Below are 19,566 nucleotides of genomic sequence, written 5' to 3' on the forward strand. Positions count from 1 at the left end.
GGATGAAGGTTTTTGACGGTGCCTGAGAGGGGAAGAAGAGTGTGTGCTTGGAGCCACTCTTGAGGTAGATCAGTCTGGTCCATTTGTAAACGGAAAAGTGAATGATGTAGAAATAACTTTCCTAGTGGACACTGGTGCTACCCGTTCTACTGTTAGATCAGTGGAAATTCAAAACCTTCCTCTCTCGGGAGAACAAATCCAGGTTGTAGGTGTAGCGAATAGACAAATTAAAAACTCTTTGACACAACCAGTTGAAGTAGAAATTGGAAATTTCAAGGATATGCACCGATTTGTGGTGTGTGATAGTAGCCCCGTAAATCTGTTAGGACGAGATATTTTGTGCAAGATGAACTGTGCCATATACTGTTCACCAGATGGCATAGAACTGCAAACCTCAGATGAAGATAGTCTGTATAAAATGACAATGCTTATGATTGAAGCAGAGCAAAATAAATTGTTTCCTATATTTGATCGAGAAAAGATTCCTGATGAATTGAAAAAAGTAGTGAAAGAGAAAGTGTGGGATTTCACTGGAGAAGATATTGGATTGATGAGAGATGTAGATCCTGTAAAAATCTCTGTAAAAGAAGGTGCAAATTACCCAAACATTCCCCAGTACAAAATGACTGCAGAGATAATTGGAGGAATAACCCCAGTAATAAACAAAATGATTGAACAAGGCATACTGAGAGAAATAGAGAGTAGTCCTTGTAATTCACCGATATTGGGATTGAAAAAGCCAAATGGAACCTTTAGAATTGTACAGGATTTGAGAAAAGTTAATAAAATAGTTGTCCCATGTTGTCCGATTGTACCAAATCCAGCAGTGATTTAATATCAAATTCTCCATGATGCAGAATGGTACACTGTGATCGATTTGTGTAATGCGTTCTTTACAGTTCCATTGCACCCAGAAAGCCAGCCAATTTTTGTGTTCCGGTTCGGAGATCTTATCCTGGCATAGTGCCGAATTCCTCAAGGGTATACTGAAAGTCCATCGATCTTTAATCAATTGCTAGAAATCACTAGAAAATTTGAGCATGCCTGGAGAGTCTGTATAGGTTCAATATATTGATGATCTCCTAGTGGCATCAAATACAAAAGATGCATGTATAAATGATACCATTGCATTGCTGAATCATTTGGCAGAAGAGGGACATAAAGTGTCTCCATCTAAATTACAATTTTGTCAGAAAGAAGTGCAATACTTAGGTCATAAGATTGCCAAATGAATCAGACAAGTCACTGCAGAGAGAATTAAAATGATACAAGGAATGCAGCCACCAAAAACTCAAAGACAAGTGAGGATGTTTCTGGGAATGGTAGGTTATTGTAGACAATGGATTAGTGGATTCTCACTGATTGCAAAGCCATTGCAGAGACTAACCAGAGCACATATCAGAGATCCTATAGTACTGACCAAAACGGAGATGGAAGCATTTGAACAGTTAAAAACAAGTCTATGTGAAGCACTAGTTTTAGGGATGCCTGACTATGAGAAAGAGTTTGACCTGTACTGCAGTGAACTAGAAGGATGTGCATTGTCAGTGCTGATTCAAAGACATGGAAAACTGAGAAAGCCAATTGCGTATTTCTCAGCTGTTTTGGACCCTGTTGCAAAAGCGTTGCCAGGATGTCTAAAAGCAGTAGCAGCTACAAGCGTCAGTTTAGAGCAAAGTGAAGGAATAGTGATGGGATTTCCAGTGAGAGTGTATGTACCTCACTCTGTAGAGATTCTCCTCACTAGCACGAAAACACAGTATTTGACTAACAATAGGATGACCAAATATGAAAAAACAATTCTGGGAGCAGAAAATGTGACAATCTCTAGATGCGTAAATGTAAACCCTTCCACATTGTTGCCTGATACTATGGAAACCCAGGTGAGAAATGAGGTAGATCACAAATGACTGGATGTTCTTGAATACTGTACAAAACCAAGACCAGATATCAGAGATGAGCCATTGCTGGAATCTGATTATGTGATGTTCGTGGATGGTTCGTGTCTGAGAACAGATGAGGGTGCTTTGAGTGCAGCATACGCCGTTTGTACAGTGGCAGATGTATTGGAAGCTTCTTGTCTGAAAGGAATACGTTCTGCTCAAATAGCGGAATCGATTGCCTTGATTCGAGCATGTGAGTTGGGAAAAGAAATCAAGGTAACCATAGTGACCGATAGTCAGTATGGTTTTGGGGTTGTCCATGACTACGGACTACTGTGGTCCCAAAGAGGTTATTAGACTTCTGCAGGATCCCCCATACGTAATGCAGAATTTGTGAGAATGTTGACTGATGCAATTCAACTGCCTGACAAAATAGCTTTGGTAAAGTGTGCAGCACACAAAAAGGGGGATGACTACATCACCCGAGGTAACAAGTACGTAGACTCTATTGCAAAGTGCTGTGCAAGAAATTTGGCCTCAATTAACAGAGTCAGAGAAAAGGAGAATGCTTCAAGTCCTTTGATGCTAATAACTGTAGTTGAGACTTGGCAGAAAGTGAGGCAAATACAGGAAGAAGCAGATGAGGAAGAGAGAGATGTTTGGTTAAAAGCAGGATGCAGACAAAGAGAGGAAGATGAAATCTGGGTTTACAAAGATGAAAGACCAGTAATGCCCGATAGCATGATCTCAAATATGGCTCAAATGTACCATGGTCAAGCTCATATTGAGAGAGATGCCATGCTTTGTCTATTTAGACAGACGTGGCATAATCCTAAATTCAGGATGATTGCTGAAAGCTTATGCCAGAGATGCCTAGTGTGTCAACAGTTTAATCCAAACAGGAGAACAATTGTAAGTTGGGGAAACATAGGACGGGAGGGAGGTCCATTTACACGAATGCAATTGGATTTCATTGAGCTTCCGCCATGTAACAGACTTAGATATGTTTTGGTGATCATCTGTTTGTTCTCACGATGGGTAGAGGCCTTCCCTACGAGGAGGAATGATGGGCTAACTGTTGCAAAGTTACTCCTACGAGAAATCATCCCTAGGTTCGGTTTCCCAGTGACGATCGAGACTGATCGTGGCCCCCATTTTCAAAATAAACTCATGCAAATGGTATGTGAAGCACTGGACATTCGTCAGAAACTGCATTGTGCTTACAGGCCTGAGGCTTCAGGAGTAGTAGAGCAGGTAAATGGAACTATTAAGAACAGGATTGCAAAAATGTGCTTGGCAACAGGATTGAAGTGGCCAGATGCTCTGCCACTCGTTTTGATGACTTTAAGAAGCATACCTGACAGGAAAACTGGATTAAGTCCACATGAAATTCTGATGGATAGAGTGATGAGACAAGCAGTTGTACCAGCTAATAAGTTGTTGACAGTAAATGATGACATCATACTGGATTATTGCAAAAACCTATCTGACATGGTGACTTCTGTGTTCCATCAGTTGGGAAATAAATCAAACACGAAAGAGAAAAGTCCAGCTCATGAAAAAGTTCCTGGAGACTGGGTGAGAATAAAGGTACACCGCAGAAGAAACTGTTTGGTGCCTCGTTGGCAGAGACCGAGACAGGTCATACTGGTTAGCACCACTGCAGTTAAATGTGCCGGAGTGAAGAGATGGGTACACGCAAGCCATACTATCCGTGTGCCTGAACCTGAAAATCCAAACGAGGAAGGTGAAAGCACAACAGATTCTGACTCTGAAGGGGAACCAGAGAAAGGTCCAGATACTGAAGATCGACAAGAAAGTCGACATCTGGAAGTATCAGATGCTAGCTCTGCGTCTGAAGGAGAAGGAGAAATTTTTGAAGTACCGAATTCTGAAGATCGAGAATTGGTAGAGGAAAACACCAGTAGAGACACTGAACAAAGCAAAGATAAAACTGGTGATCAAGAACATACTGAAAAACAGTCTAAAAACTCTGAAAGCAGGGACAGAAAATCCAGATACTGGAAAAGAGGAAGAAACTCACGATAAGGATGAGATTCCAAGTAGCAGCTATGGAGATGTTCCTAACAGTGTAAAAGAACTGTCAAAGGAGAAAACTGACTCTGAAAGGGAGAAAGGAATTGTGAAGTTTGTGATAAATAAAACTGTCGAGGACACTGAAAGTGAAACTGACGACAGTGAAGATGAAACTTCATTGAGAAAGAGTCCAAGGAAAAAAGCTTGGAGAGTGGAACATAACACCACGGAGCCTAAGACGAAAAGATTTTGCAAAGGAGATAATTGGCCTAAAGGAAATGATGGACTGAGATTTAAATTGGTTAATAAAGAAAGAAAGCTAGAGGAACAAGTCAATGAAACAACTAGTCAAGGAGAGACATTGGGAAAGAAGATAGAAGTTGTTCAAAGGCCAAAGAGAGTGAGAAGACCAACCCAGAAGTACAAATCACCTGAATGGACCTACATCATTTTGCCTCCGATTGAAGAGGTAAACAGTAGTCAAGAAAATCTGTGCTGCCCAAAGACAAATGGGAAAAGTGAGTAAAGAATTTAGCACATTGAAAGGTTGTAAGTAATTAGAAAGGAAAAGGAAAAATAAAACCTGAAATTCTGTTAGAAAATCAAATGTTTGTTTGTGACACAAAGTCGAAGAAAAATTTGTTAGAAAACTAAAAACGAGTAGGTGACATAAGGTCGAAGAAACCCTGTTAGCAAACTTGCTGTGTGTAAAAAAAATGGTTACTAATAAGCATAAAACAAAATGTTCTATTTTTAGAAAGTGGTGCAGATCGTGTCTAATATGCACTGGATTATTAATATTGATATGGATAATTTTAGCTATTGTCATTCCTTTCCAGGATAACTTAGTAAAGTTAAAACATAATGTAAGTTCATGTGAACAGAATGTGGAATCAAAGTCTAACAAGCAGCATGTATATAGGCCAGAAATACATCAGGATAGTTCTATTAGTGACTTTACCAAGAACACATTTTCAAGATTATTGTCCGAGTATGTCAGGACGATGGATGCTAGTGACTGTTATGTGTGTGTCAAGTTACCTGCATCTGTTTCCGAAGGGGTGACATATCACCATCTTCCACTTACATATGGAGTTACATGTAGTGTAATTGCAAGCCTGTTTTATGAAACAGGTAAACTGGAATGCCATTATTCTAATTCGGATGAAGTCTTTGCGAAGCTGAAAATTGATAAGGTATTGAATAAGAAAAGGCATGCTACAGTTATGGGAGAATACTTTTTAGAAATAGATGAATTAAGTCATATCAATGCGTTTAAAAATAATTTGACATGTAAAATGAGAATAGAAGAGAGAGCCTTTTCAGATATGGTTGAGGAAAGGAAAATTGCTTATAAACGAAGAGAGAAAGTAAAGCATGAGAAATCCAAATATTGGACATTCAATGATGAAAATATTGATAAAAGAAATGTGAATGTAGCAATAAATATAGACACTCCTTTGTTAGGAAAATGTTGTATTAGGAGAGACAACACTGTGTATGACAATTATTTTGTGGGAGCAAGTCAATGTAAAGACACCTATAGAATACTAGGGGGTTGGGGATTTAAAGGGGGAAATGATCCAGTTTTTCCTGGTGTTTATTTTATCTGTGGGAATAAGGCTTATTATAGATTACCCGACCACAGGTGTGGGACATGTTACGTGGGCTTGGTCTTTACTAAAATCTTTCATGTAGACAGAGGTACTAATGGTATTCATGAGATAGGCAAACCTTTAAGTCGTAGAAAAAGAGAGAGTGTTATAGAAATAATAGGAGATGTTTTTAGAGCACTGATACCAGCAGTGGGAATATCTTTCAATGCGAATCGAATTCGAAGATTGTCAACAACTGTAGATCGTTTGTCAACGGATACAGCATGTGGATTTCTAATGGTAAACACCAAAATGATTGCTATGAGAACTATGGTAATGCACAATCGTCTTGCTCTTGACATAATTTTAGCCAAAGAGGGAGGAGTTTGTGGAATTCTGAAGGTACAGCATTGCTGCACCTATATTCCAGATAAAAGTCAAAACATTGAAAAGTACATCACAAATATTACAGAGTTGCATAGAGAAATTGAACCACTGGAGGTTGATGGTATCCTTGAACGACTAGGTAGAGGTTTTACAGCAGTTAAACATTAGTTTCAAGAAATAGGTAGTTCAATTATAGGCAAAATACTAATTCCAGTAACAGTCATAGTATTAGTTATTTTAGTAATAAGATTATGTTGCATATACAGAAAAAGAGGGAATGTTAGAAAGTCATTGAAGAAGATAATTCAAGAAAAACGAGAAACAGAGAGAGAAAAAGGTGATCTAGAAATGGGGGAATTCCGAGAAAAGATTTTTAAAGAAACTAGAGAAAAAGATACTAGAGTAAATGGAATGGTGTGGATAACTAATCAATTTGGAAAAGAAATTGCACACACACAGATACACGTGGGTATTAATTTTGCTTATGTGTTCCAATCATAATTAACTAATCGTGTGATTCTGTCATGTTGTAAACTAATAAGCAGCTTTAAAATAATAAAACGCAGCATAAATGTGCTTTTGTTTACGTTTTTGTGGCAGAAACCGGAGGATAAGTGAGTATATGACGCTTAAATGTTGCTTAATTGCTAGGTAACTACTAATAGGGAAAACCTTAGTAAGGGGGGAGGTAAACAGGAAGGCTACATTTCTTTAATTAACGTCTATTTTGTGTTTGTTTCTATGATAGTTCCCATTCTGGCCTGTGAGGCCTACTAGAAAATGGCTGCCTTAGTAAACTGCGAAAGAAAAATGAACTGAGCATGTGCAGCCTCAGCCCGAGTCTGAATGCGAGCTGACTGTGGCGGAATGAAGTTAGTTCAAGGACAGGTTGCCCTGGAAGTATAGATGGCTGCGAAATGATGATCGCAATGGTTCTGAACGTGTGAAAATCCTGCAAAATTGCCAGTCGAGGAACTCGACTAGGCCGGACTCGCAAAATCAAAGGACCTTTTTGATAATTGACTGACGGAAGGGAATGCATAATGTGATGATGAGATGATGCTCATCCACCCCCAAATTGTCCAATCAGAACTCGAATTTATGGTAAAAGTTACTCTTTTAGATAGATAGAGTTAGTGAAAAAGGTATAAAAAGTGCTGATTTTAGTGAGGAAAAAACGTCTTCTCGATTTCTACCAGAGATGCTGCTGGAATGCTGATTTTTCCTGTGATATAAGATTCTAACTGACTTATAATTTTCTCTTTAACAGGAAATGTACTTTAGGTGAGGGTTTTGAGTTAGGGAGTTAGGAGAATGAAATTTGGGAACTCTCTGTCTTTTGCTAATACTTGTATTATGAACTCAAAATGTAATGTCTATTTCTGAAACTTTCCTAAATAAATAGAATAAACGGGTTGAAATAACATTTTTACTTTCCTTTATAAATATGTGGATTTTTGAATAAAGAAATAAATAAAGTAAATAAACTTAGACATGTCAAATTTGCTTTTAATAAAAATTACATAAATGGAGAATTAAGCTGGTCTTGAGTTTTCCTACGCCTAATTTTTTACTAGCAGATCCATCAACCTTACAGGTGGCGTGTCTAAATAAATGTTTTGTTAATGAAAACCATGGGAAACTTCTCTGAACTGCAGGTGTAAATAGTATAAATATCTGGTTTAGTTTTAGACACTCCACTATGATACAGCGGCTCTCCTTTGAATTTAGCTGATCCAGGGAGTAGGGTGTAAGTGTTTTGTGAGTAACTCGCGGTGTTATGGGCCCCACTGACGAGTATATGTATGAATTTGTACTTCAGGGAAAGGTGACATGGTTTTGGAAATTATTTCTGGAGAACCACTGCATCAGTATCATTAAAAAAAAATGCATAATTACCTAGAGGCTAAATAACCACATGCAATCAATGCATTATAATGAGAATTAATTTACGAATTGCACCACCAGCTAGTTGAGAACAATTTTATATAATTGGTTGTTGTCATGAGGTGCCCCCTTACATCACTCCTCTGTTTTCAGCCCCTAAGGGTATATTTTACGAAAAGCCTACACAGCTCCTTTAAGTATCTGACTCTTCTGGACTCTAATGCTCTGTAAGTGTAGATCAGCACTCCGTTTCACTATTCAATTTTTAATTATAAACTTACAGCGGTTTTATGTGTGCGTAAGTGAGCTGTCTCATTGGGGGAATGCCCCAACCCCCTCCTGTGATATGCTCTGTCGAGGCCAGGGAACACCTGGTCTATGAGACGCTCTCCTGTGTGTCCCTAGGGCTTCAAGTCATGAATCAATGATATCCAACAATCCATAAAATCATCAAATTCTAAACCAAAACTTTTGAAAAATCAAATTAGGCAAACAAGTGTTGTATATATGTATTTCTCATAAGAGTTATATCTGGAATTTGACCAGATGAAAACAAGTTCAAGTGCGAAATCAACATGTACATTAATGTGGCATGAACATATGGTTGTTTTCACCAAATTTCAATTCAACACATTTTACAAAACCCAATGCATTTCGGGTCGAGTAGACCTTTCATCAGGGGAAAAAACAAACAATTCTCAATGCTAATTTATAACATGTGTATCCAATTCGTTATGAAGCGTTCCAGCTTTGAATTCAAGGTTCATCAAATTGGCACTACAAAAAAAGAGTATATACGGAATGAACTTATGGCGGGTATCCAGCTATGTACTCATCGAATCATAGGGTCTTGCACATGCGGGGTTCCCTGTGTGAGGACAATATCAATTAGATGCTGGATGTGGAAGCATCTAATTGATATTGTCCTCACACCAGGTTTTCTGGGAAGGGAATCGGGGCCGCTAGCTCGCTTCGGGAGGGGGGTTGCCCAAGTCAGAGTGATTCCTAGCTTATGCTGCACATCAGGAACACTCCAGTCTTACGGGGCGACACATGCAGGCATACTCACTGGTGACAGGGCTAATCAATTGGTAGCAAACAACCACAAAAAAATCTCAATTCAGTTCTTTAGATAATAGTACCTATATTGGTCTGTTTATGACTTCTATTTATCGACGATGTTTTGATCCACACAAGATATAAGGGTCACATCAAGATGAATGTAATATAGGAACATCTGAATGATCCTAAAATAGGACAACTTCAGCATGGATAAAACCATAAACAACACTACCTCGTGACTAGGTGAAGTAATCAAAATGTGCACTTACAAATAGGGAACAACACCCAGTAAGTACCAAAGTAAATAGGGCAATGGCATGTACACAGGGCAGCAGGGTGCAATGGAACTGCCATGTGTAGATGCCTTCTACAATTATGAGGTGCCCTTATTGTTGTTTTGGGGTTTTATCCACTCGAAAGTTGTCCTATTTTAGGATAATTCAGATGACTCCATATTTTATTCGTCCTGATGAGACCCTTGTTTCTAGTATGGGTTGAAAAGTTGTAAAAAAAAACAGAATTAACAAACAAATCAACAAACAAATCAATTTAGGAACTATTAGCTAAAGGACTGAATTAAGAATTTATTTGCAGGTTATTTGTTACCAATTGATTAGCCCTACTGTATTTTCTCACATGTATGTATAATGCTATGTGTTGGGTTTCATAGTGGGGTCACATTGCACTATCTTGACTATTTGTCTTCCCTTGTTTTTTTTATTTTAGGTTTCAATCCAACCAATAAGATTTTTCTTCACTAGCTGGTGGTGCAAATTGGGAATTCATTCTCATTATAATGCATAGATAGCATGTGGTTATTTTGCGTCTAATTGTGCATTGTTTTGAATGATACTAATGAGAACCATACGATTTACCCCAGTCCCCATGGTCTAAGGATTGCTCTTGTACCATATTGAATGCAAAATCACTTTTCAGGCTCCTTGCAGTTCCCCAGATGATTTTCACCTTCTAGGTTTTCAGTTGAGGGTGCCTTTTATTTTGACAAATGTGTGGCAATAGGGTTTTCAGTTTCTTGTGGTTATTTAGAAACGTGTAGTGCTTTTTTGAGTGGGTTTTCACGAATGACTGATTCAAAGTTGGTTTTGCACTACAAAGATGATGTGTTCCAGAGTCCACCTACTTAGGGATATTGTTAGCAGTCCCTATCAACATTTATGGAGTTCCTGTCTAAATTAGGATTTCCCTTGGCAAAAGATAAGACCAGTGGATCTGCAACAAAGATGAGGTATTTGGTGGAACATTAATATGCATCATGAATTGTAACTTGTTTATTAGTAAAGTCCTTGTTTGCCAGTCATTACCTTTCCGTATTTGCAAAGTAAGTTCTTATTTATACCTAGGGCTAACATGTTTATCTCTAAACAAACAATTCTGTCTCAGGTCGGTTCTTGTGCTGGTGGTCTCTTGCTTGGGGCCCCAAAGGGGCATCTCTCGGTCCCCACCTTAGATCAACAAGGAAATATTGCAGAGACCTTAAATAAACATGGCAGATGACAAAAACACATGTTCAGTTATCTGACTGAGTGAAATAAACTCCTTGGGGCGGGAATAGCGCATATTTACGCCAGGATGTGTATCTCTGTATCGTGAAGATACAGCTGGTGTCAGAGTGGTTAATTACATTAGGTAAACAGCTAACCTGATGTCCCTAAATAGATGCAATCTTGCACAAAAGACTAAATATTGCTACAATTGCCCAGAGCGTTAACAGCAGTTAACACGCTCAGTACAGGACATTAATTGCTCAAATGCAATTATAGGCCTGAAGGGCAAAATGCATAATGAGAGGGCAGATAAAATAGGAGCTGTTAATGCCTGACAGCATGTTGCCGATAAGACTATTAGCATGCATAACCATCATCTCACCTAAAACATGTAAACAATCATAACTATTGTCTCCATCTATTTCATGACTCTGACACTGAGCCTAGAATGCGAGCAAACAACAGCAATGAGGGCCAGCATTCTAAGTATACTAATTGGCTGAGCCAATCTCAGCATGCGACGCAGGATACTATTGGAGATTAACAGCATTCTATTGGGGATTGAATATTGGTTAACAGATATCTATGGTCCTTGTGTTAATTTAAGGATATCAAGTAAGTGTCCCAAGCACAAGTTTCGCAATGTCACCTTTTTAACACTGACATTAACAACATTACTGTTACAAACAGAAAACAATCAAATTAACAGAGTCGACTCTATGAATTAACAAAAGCAAAATATTATAGAATACCTAGATTCTGGATTCCCCTAAATGTATCAGCGCACAAGATTGCAATATGTTGCACTGAGTAATTTAAATGACCACTCATGGACACAAAACAAAGTAAGCATGCAAAGAAAAGAAATAAAGGACTCTAGGGATTCTGTAAATTCGGCTGTGATGCAATACAGTTAACAAGGCTGCCACAAGCTCCAGGGATACCACCAACTGAAGGTTATTCAATGCATAGAGCATCTCCTAAGGTCTTACCTGTGTAGATTCTGCAGGTTCCTCTACATGGTTATCAGGCCTGGTGTTCGGATCAGGAAGAGACTCGGTCTGTCGCAGGGAGGCACGTTTTTTCTTAGCAAGATCTGCATCTCTGTTGTAAGAGTACCCAAGTTTACAAGTGGGAGACAGGCTTGGCTTGATGACCTGCAAGCCAGCTTGCGGACTCCAATCCTCCATTGGGCTTGCTGTACTTTGCATTTTCTGCTCTAATAAGCCACTCGACTGGCACAACGTTTTGGGCCTCTGATCGTTCATGTTCTCGCACAGAGCGGTAGAAGATGCCTCCTCTTCAGTATCACTAGCAAGTGCCAAGTCATTAAAGTGAAAAGTGTCCGCTTTCAAAAGTTTCTTTCTGCCCTGCAGAGGTTGAACTTGTGAGTGTGCCACTTCTGTGCTGTCACTCGTCCTGGCTTCTTGGGATCCAGAAGTTCTACAAGTACTTTGTACTGATATTGGTGGGCCACTGTCACTGTTAGTCCTGCCAGCAGAAGAGGAGGCCATGTTTGAGTTTAGGTGATCATTGGGCATTTGGCTTTCAATTTCTGACTCACGAAGCAAACAGTTACTTTGGAATACAGATGCATCCTGAGAAACAAAGTCTGGTCCATCAGTGTCGAGTGGTCGCAGCTCCGGCTCAGGCTCACGGTTCAAATCGTTGAGCTCCGCATAGAACTTCTCCTGGTTGATGGAGCTGTTGGTATCTGTCTCGTAGTTTCCCACCTTGTATTGGCTTTTACTGCTATTTTCTTCAATCTGAACCACGTTTAGCTCCTGACCACTGAAATGCGCCCTTATTTGATAAAGATATGTCATAACTGTCAGTTTATCTGGGATTGCTAATAAAACCATATCAGAAGGTTCCAGAAGCCGTGATATTCCTATATTGGCAAACCCATCATATGCCTTAAAGGAAGATAAACAAAACAATTATTGATACCGCACTCTGGCCAGCAACAGTACAGAAAAAGACCAACATTTCAGCATAATGTGATCTTACAAATCTACCTCATAAGGTTACATTCTGTGCAAAAATAAAAAGTAATTTTAGAATAATTACCTGCTATGAAACAGATCAGTTACATCTCCAAGTGGAAAACACTAAAGTGATGCTGCTTTTGAAAGTCTATATATCAGGAATATGTATACATATGAAGAAAAACAACAGTATTGGAAGTGGATGTCATGCCCTTAATGAATGTCAGACCATAATGAAAACAATCCCAAGAACAAAAAATGCATTTCCATAACAAATATAGAACATTATAAAACGATTTAATTTCAAGGAGTGCGAAACAAGGAAAGAGGAAAATGGCTTAAGTAGGGAAAAAAAGAGAAGCATAGGTTGTGAGATAAGGCCTTGAGATATAAGGAAACACTACACTAATCCGTCCTGGGCTTTATCGTCGTTGATCAACCTTCTCTTTTGTACTTACCATGTAATTGCTGTGGTTTCTGCTGATGAGGAACGACAATACAGATAAGGAAGGGGAGCTACACACTAAGTTGTCCTGCGCCAGCTACATATTCTGGTTTGCAAACATTGCACATACGCAGCACTGTATTAACAGGTGCTTGATGTGTTATTTTGAACATTTGACTCGCACGAGCACATATATGTTTATTTTTCAGCTTTTGGGTCTGAGAAGGAAGAGAAAACGTGGCAGGCCTAGTTGAATTATTATTTGATAGCGCTTTAGGTGCCAGTGGGCAGACAGGTTTTTCTCGTTCTGAAGCAAAGCTATTTCTCAATTTACAATTAATTATCACTATCCTGGACCAACCCTTTAACACAGTATTGTATTGCAAAGGAGCTTTCACTAAATAAAAAAGAAAAAAGCTACGGTGGCATGCACCAGGCATCTTGGATGTGAATTTGCATTTGTTCGTTTTTTTCACTCGACTTTCAGGGCCTTATCCTTCCCGAAACTTTGAGGCCTATGGGATCGCAAAAGGAAACCAGGGGCAAATATCCGAAGTAGAAAAATAACAAATGCGTTTTGGGAAATCAGATTTTTAGGCTTACGTTCTGCGGCGTATTAAAGCCCTCAGATGTAATCCTTTCGTAATAATTTGACTGTAATGTGTATAGCTGTTAAGGGTTGAAACAAGGCAGCCCACAAGTAGTAAGCAAAACACGCTCGGATTCCGATCTCATTCTCAAAATACCCAATCGGGCCTACTTTAGCCCATTAAATTCTGAATGCAGTTGTACATCACCACCTGCGCGTTGTTTTTCTTGTTTTGCAGAAAACTTTGTCCCCTGCTCGCCACTTCCTGTTACCTGACAAACTGATTGACAGACATCAATTGCAGTCCATCAACAAAAGCACCAGAGGCAGTATTCTAAACATTTCCCAATTACACAACACACTGACATATTGGCCGAGATCAGATGTCACTGGTAAAATACCCTTTTAATTCAAACCCGCTTACAGATATGGCGCACGATTAAGCTTAGATAAAATAGCCGATGGGTAAAGACGTTGCCCACGTTTTTGCTACCGGTTATCAATTTACTTAAATCCTGTTTATATAAATAATTATACTAAAACCGGTCTGCAACAAGCAAGGTCAACCCCGTCTGAGGGGCACTGCGGCTGCCCGGCTTCCACCACCACGGCTGCCGTCCCTCGCGCTGCGGCCTGTTCCTCCCGCCCATTCCGCGCGAGGAGGAAGGAGGTCACGCGCACGGAGGAAAGTCAACTTCTGCATTCATTCACGATGTTCGTTTAATTGGTTGGGCGGAGTAATTGTCAAGCGCGTTTGGCATCTGCATGGAACCTATACGAGGGCATTGTTCCTGGCGCGCATTCATCCCAGCCAAGGGCAGCGGGGTTATCGGACAGAACTCTGTGAGGCCAGGAAATAAATCGCCAGGAAGCAACCGAGGACTCTATGTAGCTGTCAGGCAACGGGGTTACACAGTGATGAGAGAGGAAAAAAACCCGCACAATAACAAAAATAATTACTTCTTTCATAATGGGGTCATCTACCCTAATGAAACAGAATATAAATGAAGAACAAAATCTCTCCGCCGCACTCCAGTTATCTGAAAAATTCCCAGCCACCTGAAGCCATCCGTGATTTCAATGATTTGTTTTAAACGATTTCTCGATGAACCTTTTATTTCTCATTAACCTTCATATTTCTCCTCACTCTTACCTCGAGTGCAGAGAAGAGCCCTGTCGTGATATTTTACGTTATCAATGCACTGCGAAGACGCAGCACTTGGTCAATGGAAAAATTCTGAGTACATTACAATGTAATCAAAACGTAGCATTATATTTCAGCAAGAACATGTTTTTTCCTGCATCATTACATATGGCAGATTCCAAATTTAAATTAGCTACAAAAACACGCAAATATGAATAACTAGTTATTATATCCAACTAGTTTTCCATCCATATTTAGACAGTTTAGTTTCTCTCTCAAGAAAGAGAAGATTGCAGTTTTTCCTAAATGTGCCCAATTTACCTAATGTCTGTCCATCTACTCTATTGAAAAGTTACTGAAGCCATTAATTTTTTTATTTTTTTTATTTTACAGAGTTTTATATAGCGCGAACTAGACCCGAATGCTTTAATTCTTCTACATACTGCTATCCTCAAGAAACTAATGACATATGGAAAGACTCCTATCTCGCGTACCGACCGAGGAGCAGGATCCAAAAAACCTCCAAAGTACAGATTAAATGCAAGTCTCTTCCCTGGAAGACAGACTGCAGAGAATGGGTAAATATACCGTGTTGCAGAATTACAAGTGTGCATCCTTACCTCTTATCATGGTCTTAAAGTGCTTTCCAAACCATCAAGTAAGTGGTTCCAACTTCTGAGGTTCAAGGAAGAAAGAAGAGTATTGGCTGGAGAATAGTTTATAAGTGGGGAGTATAACTGCAATATGTAAGGCCCATAATGTGTTGTCCAGATTTGACGTAGTGGAAACCTGGCACATTTTATGCTTATTTAAAAAAAAAAAACGTTTTTATTGGGTTTTTCAGGTGTTATGAGGCGCATTACAGGTTGTAACCATGTGCATCAAAGTACATTACATAAGAAGTAAGGTTGTAGTCCAAAGGCATATCAGATTGTTCAATTGCATGCAGTAAACTTTAGACGGTGCCAGTAGGTGGATCTAAAAGCTTTAAGTTGCCTCTGTGGTTGGTTTTGCGTTATTGTGTCTCACCCATAAGCAAAACTAAACTGTTAACTTGGCCAAACACTGGGGGGGTGTCAGGGAGAGAGGGGTAGGGTGGGCATGGTTCTAGTTCAGTGTTGGCAATATGGAGATCAATACTAGGCTCAGGGAGACAGTACTATGGTTCTTTATTGTGCTAGACAGTAGTGCGGCTAAATATGCACTGGGGAGGGCAGCTCTCATGGGGTGGTTAGTCAAAGCTACGGAGAGGAGTGCCTGCCTGGACATCACAAATGAGCCTTAAGGTGTTGGGGCTGCAAGATCTTTGTCAGAAATTTGGCAGAAGTGTGTGAGTAAAATGGCCCATTGTGGGGAGATAGGGCGTTGGTGTATCCGTCGTTTCCTCCTCTTCAGCGGCTCATTTGCGCATCGCCTCCACTCATGCTTCCACTGGGGGGCCTGTGGGAGCGCACCAGTGTAGTGTGATTGCGCACTTCGCTAAAAGTAGGGCCAGTGCTGCGAAGCATGTGTACACCTTGTGCTGCTTCCTGCGTTGAAGACGTCCAGCGACCAGGCTTCCCACATGTATATATATCCGGTAGACCTGTGACCTCCTGTAGTGTAGCGTGGATGGTGCACCAGTAATGTTGTGAGGCCGAGCAGGACCATAACATATGCATAAACGTTACTTCAGGGGCTCGACATCGGGGGCAAGTAAAGTGTGACTCTGAGAAGTGGCGGTAGAGCTGCGCTGGTGTTAGTTAGGCTTGATGTAGGATAAAGAACTGTATGTTCTTGAAACATGAGTTTTGGGAGACTTTCTATGGCCTTTCCCATTTTTTATCATGAAGCATTCTCCCGAACTCCCCTACCACTTTTGGCAAAGTGTGTCTAGCAGTGAGGCCAACAACGCACGTATGGCTTTGTACAGCCAGGTGATGAGGTGACGACCTGGTCTCATGATCAATATGGCCTGTAGCACTGGGTGTGTTGTTAGTTCACCCCGGATAGATCCCAGAGGCACTGGCAGGAGTGTATGAGTGGTCTGTGGAGGAGAAACTGCCCTGGAGGGAGCCCACACTCCTAGGCTAGTTGGGCAAAGGGGAGAAGCGGGCCCTCTGAGAAAGGAGTTCCACTTCAAGAAGCGAGTGCCTGGTCCAGGAACGTAATTCCCAGCCTCGTAATAGCCCCAGCCTCTGGGAAAGCCAACCAGGGGTAGCAGCGGGGTATAGGTGGAGTGCCACGGGAGAGACGATGTATCCTAGCCCTACTAGCTATTGCTATCAACACCTGTAGGGGTACGTCGGGACGAGACAGGTCCCCGTAAGGAGTAGGCAGCGAATTGCCGGCAGCGGCCCAGTTTCTGGGCACGCTTCCCTGATATAGCGCCGAGCTGTCCAACGGGACAGCCATTGAAGCTGCGCTGCCAGGAAATATGCTTCGAAGGATGGAGCTCCCAGACTTCACAGTCTGATGGCAACTGCATCTTGGCCAAGGCGACTCCCCAGTGGTTAGCTCCCCAAATGAGTGAACAGAGGAGTGCATCCAGTTCTTTAAAGAAGGAGTGGGGTGGGATGACTCAGAGATTTGCGTAGTAATATAATAGTCGAGGCAGAATGACCATGTTCGCCTGGGCAATCTTGCCAATGGGGGCTAGGGTAAGTGTCCTCCAAAAACCTACCTAGGAAAGTATGCCCTGCGATGGTTGCCCTCATACAAATCGCAAAGAGCGTAATGTAGGCAAACTCCCAGATAGCGGAGGGCTTGTGCATGTCAAACAAGCAGGAGTCACCACCTCTCGTGGTGGGAGGTCAGTGCAAAGTGGGTAAACAGCGGATTTCATCCAGTTTACTCGCAGTCCGGCCGCTGCAGCGAAGTCTGCCAGCATGGCACGGAGTGGGTCAAGATCAGCCTTTATGTCCCTTATGTACAAAAACCGGTCTTCCGCATACAGGGACACACTGTTTATCTCGCCCGGCAAAGGAATACTCCATACAAGCACCCCCGGGACACATATGATTAAGGGCTCCATAGCCAGCGCAAAAAGCAGGAGGGAGAGCGGGCACCCCTGACACGTGCCTCGGCCTATCGAGAAGAGAGCCGAGATGTGACCGCCCAAACAGATCCAGGAGGTGGGGTTTGAGTACAGTATCTTTCTGTATGCTAGGAACTTAAGCCCCACATACATGCGGGTGAGTACAGCACACAGGTAAGGCCAGGTCAGGGTATCAAACGCCTTCTCCAAGTCAAGGATGAGGCAAGCAGCATGGGGAAACCTAACCCTCACCTGGTCCTGGATGTGGAAGAGGCAGCAGATGTTTTTGTCGGGACGAATCCACACCAACGCCCCTTGACCGTACGCTGAGTAGGTAGTAGGACATAGAATGCCTCTCCAGTGCCTTCGCAGCCTGTCCAACTCCCCTGCGGTAAGGTGTGTCTCTTGCAGAAAAACTATCTGGGCCTGCAGGCGCTTGATATAGGAGTAGACAGCATAGCGGCCCCAAATCCCACCGCTTCCCCTATTGCTGATCTAACAATATTGCGTATAAGGGCCTTTTGTGTCGTGGTCTCTTGGCCCTCCAACACAAGTGGGGTACCGTTCTGATCAAGGAACATGTGGGAACTCAGGGTGGTAGGAAATATTTTTCTCCCCGCAGATTCCTGAACTTTCCGTCACAGAAATGGGAGGAAAAAGTGTGTTTTGTTTTTACCAAAGTTCGACGTTTACAAGAGCTTTTGGGTATAATTACCTAGTGAGAGCCATGCAAGTCATGCACCCCTGTAATTCCCCTAGTTATCTAGATTTTAGATTAAAAAAATGTGCAGGTTTACTAAGTTTCCCTAAGTGCGAGCTGAGCTGGGGCTCAAAATCCACAGCTACCCACTTTGCAAAAAAAGGTCAGTTTTGAGTGGAAAATTGTGATGCATCCATGTTGCGTATTGGGCCATTTCTTCTGCAGGCACTAGGCTTATCTATACAAGTGAATTACCATTTTTAGTAGGAGGCTTGTAGGAATGCTTGGTGGAAGGAGGGTTGTGGCGCCCCAGAGATTCCAGAGCTTTCATCATAGAAATGTGAGGAAAACGTGTTTTTTCAGTCAAAGTTTGAGGTTTGCAAGGCATTCTGGGTAAGACAACCTTGTGTGATTCATGCAAGACTCATCACCCTGGAATCTCCTGGTTGTCTACTTAAAAAAAAATCTATGGTTGGTAGGTTTTAATGGTTGGCGGCAGAGAACGCACCCAATCCCAACTTTTTCCCTATTGCTGATTTATCAATATAGCGTAGAAGGACCTTTTGTGTTGAAGCGTAGCTTGCAGGGGTAAGATGTCAGACGCGCAAGCCTGAAGCTCCGCACCGGCCTGGCAATTATCCTACTACATCCTTCGTGGCTGGGGGCCCAGGTGCTTGGTGGAGCAGTCCACTCTACTGGGCAACGGTTGCAGAGGGCGATTCAGGGCAGTGCATTGTTTGAGAAGGCCCAAGCGCTGAGCGAGCAGGCAGACCTGCACTACCTAAAATGGCGGCCTGGATCCCCCGCAGGACAGAGGCGGTGCAGCTCCTGGGGAGCTCCTAGGCCAGTCAGGGCTTGTGAGGACCGGCTGGGAGCCGCCTAGTGGAGAGAGAGAACTGTGGGGCGGCTCTGGGCCAGAGTGAGGACGTCCGCGGAGCAGAGCTGACACTGACTGGTCTGAAAAGTGTCCACCGGTGGGTCAGAGGAGTGACCCCCCCCACGCCCTCCCCCTCGAGTGCTTGCGACAAACATAGGGGACTGGTAATTTTGTTTGTAAGGTCCCGGGCCAGCGCATGGTTACCAACTATAGTTATTGAGTTATTGACTAATAAGACCTTGGAGGCGCGCATGGCCCCACGATCCTAACTGGCTACACGCATACTGGGCAATGCGCTTTGCAGGTGGATCTGCATCTCATTACCGTTGCCTCTATACCTTCTGAACAAATTGTGAGTCAAGATTGGCAAACCTAGGGCAAGGCAGACGGGAGCCGCTCAAGACCAGGTGGATGAACAGCAAGATCAAGGGCAGAATGATCGCAGACACAC

The 19,566-nt window shown here is 41.9% G+C and overlaps 1 protein-coding gene across 6 annotated transcripts in view; it reads right to left on the bottom strand.

Moving 5' to 3' along the window:
• Positions 1-19,566, bottom strand: part of EHBP1 (EH domain binding protein 1) — a 2,232,712-nt gene that overhangs the window by 771,058 nt on the left and 1,442,088 nt on the right. For all 6 annotated transcript variants that reach the window (XM_078649460.1, XM_078649459.1, XM_078649456.1 and 3 more), the window contains one exon: positions 11,349-12,272. In XM_078649460.1, the coding sequence (XP_078505586.1) occupies positions 11,349-12,272 (924 nt within the window). The remainder of the gene's footprint in view (positions 1-11,348; positions 12,273-19,566) is intronic.

The sequence above is a fragment of the Lissotriton helveticus genome, chromosome 6 (genome assembly GCF_964261635.1).
Source record: "Lissotriton helveticus chromosome 6, aLisHel1.1, whole genome shotgun sequence".
Classification (NCBI taxonomy): domain Eukaryota; kingdom Metazoa; phylum Chordata; class Amphibia; order Caudata; family Salamandridae; genus Lissotriton; species Lissotriton helveticus.